Below are 5,923 nucleotides of genomic sequence, written 5' to 3' on the forward strand. Positions count from 1 at the left end.
ATTTTGAAATCCCCCACTCAAGAACAAACCATCATCTTTACTCATTCTTCCCCTCCACCATCCGACTTTGGAACTCCCTGCCAACCAATTGTAATATCATAATAATAATAATAATAATAATAATAATAATAATAATATAATAATAATAATAATAATAATAATAATAATAATAATAATAATAATAATAATAATAATAATAATAATAATAATAATAATAATAATAATAATAATAATAATAATAATAATAATAATAATATATGATAATAATAATAATATTATACTTTATTCATCCAAAAAATGGAAGTTCGTTTACAGACGTGGCATGCATAAAAATGTATAAACACAAAGTTGAGAATCTATGGTGACAATGTATACATGTATATATATATATATATATATATATATATATATATATATGCAATTGTACAAACATGTAAAAATATACAACCAAAAACCAATTACAACACCTTATATATTGATTTAATAAATTGAGATAGGCCATACCTCTGGCCTTTAGTCCGAACTTGTGAGTGTATATTTAAAAGATAGTATTTAATTTAAATCACATTAAATCATATTAAGGTGTCGTTGCAAAAAAAAAATAAACAATAGAACTTGAGCTTATAGATAGCGCAAAATTCACTAAACGTGCTCACAGCGCTTTACAAGGGGGGGGGGGCGTCCCTGGCCAACAGCAACACTTAATATGTAGGACAGGACATGACGCCTGTTAGGCGATATTACAATTTCTTTCGGACAGAGACAACACTGTTAACGGCCGGGTACTCATTTTACACCTGAGTATGGTGAGAGAAAGTGAGTTAAGAGTCTTTTCCATGTACTCAACTATGCGCCAAGCGAGGCTCGAAACCAGGGCCGTCTGATCTGATAGCGAGTATGGTGTCCAAACCAGGACAGTTTTCTGCACTTCACAGAAGAGCTTCTTGTGGGCCTCCCCGAGCTTCTATTTCTTCTAGGACGTCTTCGTTTGTGCGATGCTCTGTATATGACACGGGTAGGAGTGTTCTATAGTACTTGCTTTCAAATGTCCTTATGCGCCGTTGTGCATCCATTGTAAAAATCCAGGCTTCGCATCCGTACAACAAGGTTGACAACACCAGTGATTTATACAGTTTGACCTTTACATTAAGACTCATGCTACTTTTCCAAATCTTTGTTAATTGAGTCATCACTGATGTGGCCATTGCATTTCTCTTTCGAATTTCAATTGTGCTAGTCCCATCTTTGCTTAGTGTCACACCTAGATATTTGAATGTCGAGACCTCTTTTAGTTTTTCATTTCCCACTGTGATGTTTATGTTGCTTTCTGCTGTTCACCATGCGTAAACTACTCACAATAAAATGGATGGATAGAATTAAGAATGAAGGAGTATGGAAAAGCACACAGCAGAAACCCGTGGGAGAGGAAATAGGACGAAGACGATGGAGGTGGATTGGACACACCCTTAGAAAGAATGACTCCACTATAACAAAGACAGTATTGGACTGGAACCCTCAGGGCAGAAGATCAAGGATAAGGCCACGGGGAACATGGAGAAGTATTAAAGAAGCGATAAGACATGGAGCGAGATAAAAAAAAGTTAGCTTAGGATAGAGAAGGATGAAAACTGTTTGCCTATGGCATATACCCTGAGCCAGGGTGAAAAAAACAATGATAAAGGAAATGTTCCAAGTTGATATTCTTACATTGATATATGAAATGAAATACACTTTCGAGAATGATGTCGGGCAAATCCAAAATAAATGACGATTTATGTCAATATTACATATTTCAACTGGTCACGTCAGAGATCAACTACAAAATGTGTTAAAACTTAAGATCAATCAAATCTTGAACAAATTCTACACATATGGTAAAAATCCGTTGGATGTATAATCTTACAAACTCTCAAGTTATTCAAACCTGGAATGTGTGAATAATAGAAAAAAACCCACACTTTATTACTATTAGTTTTATTATTATTATTATTATTATTATTATTATTATTATTATTATTATTATTATTATTATTATTATTATTATTATTATTATTATTATTATTATTATTATTATTATTATTATTATTATTATCATTATGTAGTAGTAGTAGTATTAGTAGTAGTAGTAGTAGTAGTAGTAGTAGTCGTAGTAGTAGTAGTAGTAGTAGTAGTAGTAGTAGTAGTAGTAGTAGTAGTAGTAGTAGTAGTAGTAGTAGTAGTAGTAGTAGTAGTAGTCGTAGTAGTAGTAGTAGTAGCAGTAGCAGAAGTAGCGGTAGTATTTTTATTTAAATCATCACTATTGTCATCATCATCATCATCATCATCATCATCATCATCATCATCATCATCATCATCATCATCATCATCATCATCATCATTAGTAGTAGTATTTTTATCTAAATCATCACTATTGTCATCATCATCATCATCATCATCATCATCATCATCATCATCATCATCATCATCATCATCATCATCATCATCACCATCATCATCATAATCATCATCATCATCATCCCGATTGCAGTTCATTGTATTTTTCATATGGAGGGGTGATCCTTGCCCATATTATTTTTAATTCCAGAAAAATCGTTGACGCAGGTTTCCATTCAACTGGACAACGCTACGGTAGGAAGCGTCTTGATCAATTACTGGTACCTCTTAGACCATTCATCCGTTACCGTTAATGTCAAAGCAAAAGCTGGACAACGGGTTAGACCCAAAATCACCCACGTAAACGCAAAGAAAAACACATTAATGGGAAAGAAGTATACTGGTTTTTCCGGACACCTCATACAAGAACTGGATAGCTAGAAATATCTGTATCACGAAATCTGAGCAAACGTAATAAGCAGTAAACATCCGTACTCTGGAACAACTCTATTTAACAATTTGGCCAGGAAACTCCGCCTTGTAATATCGATTGTCTTCGACAAATATTCAGGTTGAAATTGGAATGGTTTGACAAAGTGCCAAATGCTGACCTTTGGACAAGAACAAACCAAGAACAGATGGATGTCTAGGTCAGACGCAGAAAGTGGCGATGGGTTGGCCATACCCTGCGGAAAGAGCCTGTAATATAACCAAACAGGCTCTCAAATGGAACCCACAGGGCAAGAGAAAACGGAGTCGTCCAAAACAGACTTGGAGGAGAAGCCTTCACCAAGATTTGTGCGTCTCCAATCTTACCTGGAGTGAGGCAAAGGTCTGTGCCAAGGACAGAAGAAGATGGAAGAATGCTGTTGAGGCCCCGATGCTCCACCAGAGGCCAAGAGGCATACGTCAGATATCGATCGATTTAATGGCCCTCGTCTTGGCAAAAACTCTCAAACCTGGGACTTAAGTAAGACCTACAAAGGTCCCGTGTTAGAGAGATTTTTGCCACGATGAGGGGCATTTAAATTGGTCGATAATTTGAAAGACTAGTTTTCTGGCTAAATTGTTAAATACGAGTCTTTCCGGAGTCCGGTAATTAACTGGTTGGGTTTTGTTGATTTTTATGTTTATGACGTAATACTTAGGTAAACTTAAGGTCTAGGTTAAGGTTATTGATGTATATTAGACCTTTATCAGATGAGCTCTATTTGGGAGGCCTTCCGTAAGCTCCTCGTGCTAAGGGAAACAATCCAAGTATTCCTTTAACTACCTCTAAGTAAAAATAAAATCTAGTACCTTTACCAACCCTAATAGGAAAAAGAAACACTCTAAGACCCTTTCTTAGACCTATAACTAACTCTAATAGAAAAAAATCCTCCGACCTCGAACTAACCTTAAAAGAAAACAAAACAAACAAAAACAACCTAGGACTGTTCTGCACTACCTTTTAATACTTCAACGACAAAATGATGGCGGAGATTCACAACAATGGTCACTTTAAGAAATTCTAAACTTTTACGAATCTATCTAGGATTGTTCCAGATTTTACAACATAATATAAACGACAAAAGATCCACGGTGAAATATTGATTGAAGGAGATGCTAGACCGAGGAGCTTACGAAATTTCTTCCCTCTATTTGATTATTATCAAATATGTTCAGATAACAATAAATTGAAGGATAGAATGGACTCAACAGGTGTGTGAGTTTGTGTGTATGCGTGTACGTGTGTGTGTGTGTGTGTGTGTGTTCGTGTCAATATTAGTGAGTATGCATGCATGTTGGTGTGATTGGGTAGCAGAAGTCGTGACGTCACACCTAACTCTTCCGGTTCAAAACTCATTGGAAGTGTGTAACCAACGAATAAACAATGGATAGATTACTACATATTGAATAATAAGGTGGCATAACTATTTTAGCAGCAGGATGTACAGGCAGATTATTATGATTACGGTGCGTAAAGGGACGAGGATGGGTGATCTTTATTTAAGCCCAGCATTGATTTAGGCTAGAAAATACGATGCCATCAATCCAAAATCATTAGATCAATTGCAATAAGTATATATATATATATATATATATATATATATATATATATATATATATATATATATATACCCAGTACTCCGGTGGAATGGTTTCACAATTCCAAGGAGAAAGGAGCCAGTAATTTAACTTCAGACTATTGCTTTGTTACTATTATTATTAATAGTTTAAGGTTTTTTATAATCTATTGTTCAGAGAAACAGTATGCTACTTGGCCATTTAATCTCCTACATATAAAGCCTTGTCTTTGAACTTGTACATTAAAAATCGAAATCAAATTAAATTTCACATGACGGAATGCGAGTTTCGTTTCATTACTTGTTTCATCAATCATTCTAATTCTGCTGACCTTGACCTCAGTAGCAATACTCTAGACTCGGTTTGTTCCAACATCAAACAAAATTGAAAAGATGAGTGGCCAATATCGTGAGGCTTTGCGGGATATGGTATACCATCGCTTTCGGATCGGAAGGTCCTGGATTCGTCCTCGGTCGGCGCATAGGTGAGTCCTTGGAGAAGGCTCTTTACTCACATTCTCTCGCCGGACTCAGGTGTAAAATGAGTACCTGGTCGGTAACAGCGTTGTATGACTCCGAAAAAAATGTAATATTGCCTAACAACCGTCATGTACCGTCTACCATGTTAAATGTTGCTGTTGGCCAGGGACCCCTTGTATATATATATATATATATATATATATATATATATATATATATATATATATATATATATAAAGCTCAATATACAGACCACTCCAATGTGACAACCACTACAATGTGACCATCACTCTAATATAACCAACACTCCAATGTGACAACCTCTCCAATATAAAAATCACTCCAATGCGACAACCACTACTATATAACCATTACTCCATTTTGATCACCAAGCCAATGTGATCACCAATACAATGTGATCATCAATCCAAGGAGACCAACCCTATAATGTTATCACTGCTCCAATGTGACCACATCTCCAATGCGCCTACAACTCCAATGTGCCCACAACTCCTCTCTGACCATCACTCTAACGTGACCACATCTCCAATGTGACCACATCTCCCATGTGACCACATCTCCAATGTGACCACATCTCCAATGTGACCACATCTCCAATGTGACCACATCTCCCATGTGACCACATCTCCAATGTGCCCACAACTCCTCTCTGACCATCACTCTAATGTGACCACACCTCCAATGTGACCACATCTCCAATGTGCCCACAACTCCTCTCTGACCATCACTCTAATGTGACCACATCTCCAATGTGACCACATCTCCTCGTTGACCATCACTCTAATGTGACCACATCTCCAATGTGACCACATCTCCTCGTTGACCATCACTCTAATGTGACCACATCTCCAATGTGACCACATCTCCAATGTGACCACATCTCCCATGTGACCACATCTCCAATGTGACCACATCTCCAATGTGACCACATCTCCCATGTGACCACATCTCCAATGTGCCCACAACTCCTCTCTGACCATCAC

General features: G+C 36.8%; 1 protein-coding gene across 2 annotated transcripts in view; it reads left to right on the forward strand.

Moving 5' to 3' along the window:
- LOC144960627 (uncharacterized) overlaps nt 1-4,714 on the forward strand; it is a 36,989-nt gene extending 32,275 nt beyond the window's left edge. For both annotated transcript variants that reach the window (XM_078893863.1, XM_078893864.1), the window contains one exon: nt 2,585-4,714. In XM_078893863.1, coding sequence (XP_078749989.1) covers nt 2,585-2,814 — 230 coding nt within the window. In that variant the 3' untranslated portion in view covers nt 2,815-4,714. The remainder of the gene's footprint in view (nt 1-2,584) is intronic.
- Nucleotides 4,715-5,923: the final 1,209 nt, after the last annotated feature.

The sequence above is a fragment of the Berghia stephanieae genome, chromosome 15 (assembly GCF_034508935.2).
Source record: "Berghia stephanieae isolate SIO BIC M18660-M18661 chromosome 15, UCSD_Bste_1.3, whole genome shotgun sequence".
NCBI lineage: Eukaryota > Metazoa > Mollusca > Gastropoda > Nudibranchia > Aeolidiidae > Berghia > Berghia stephanieae.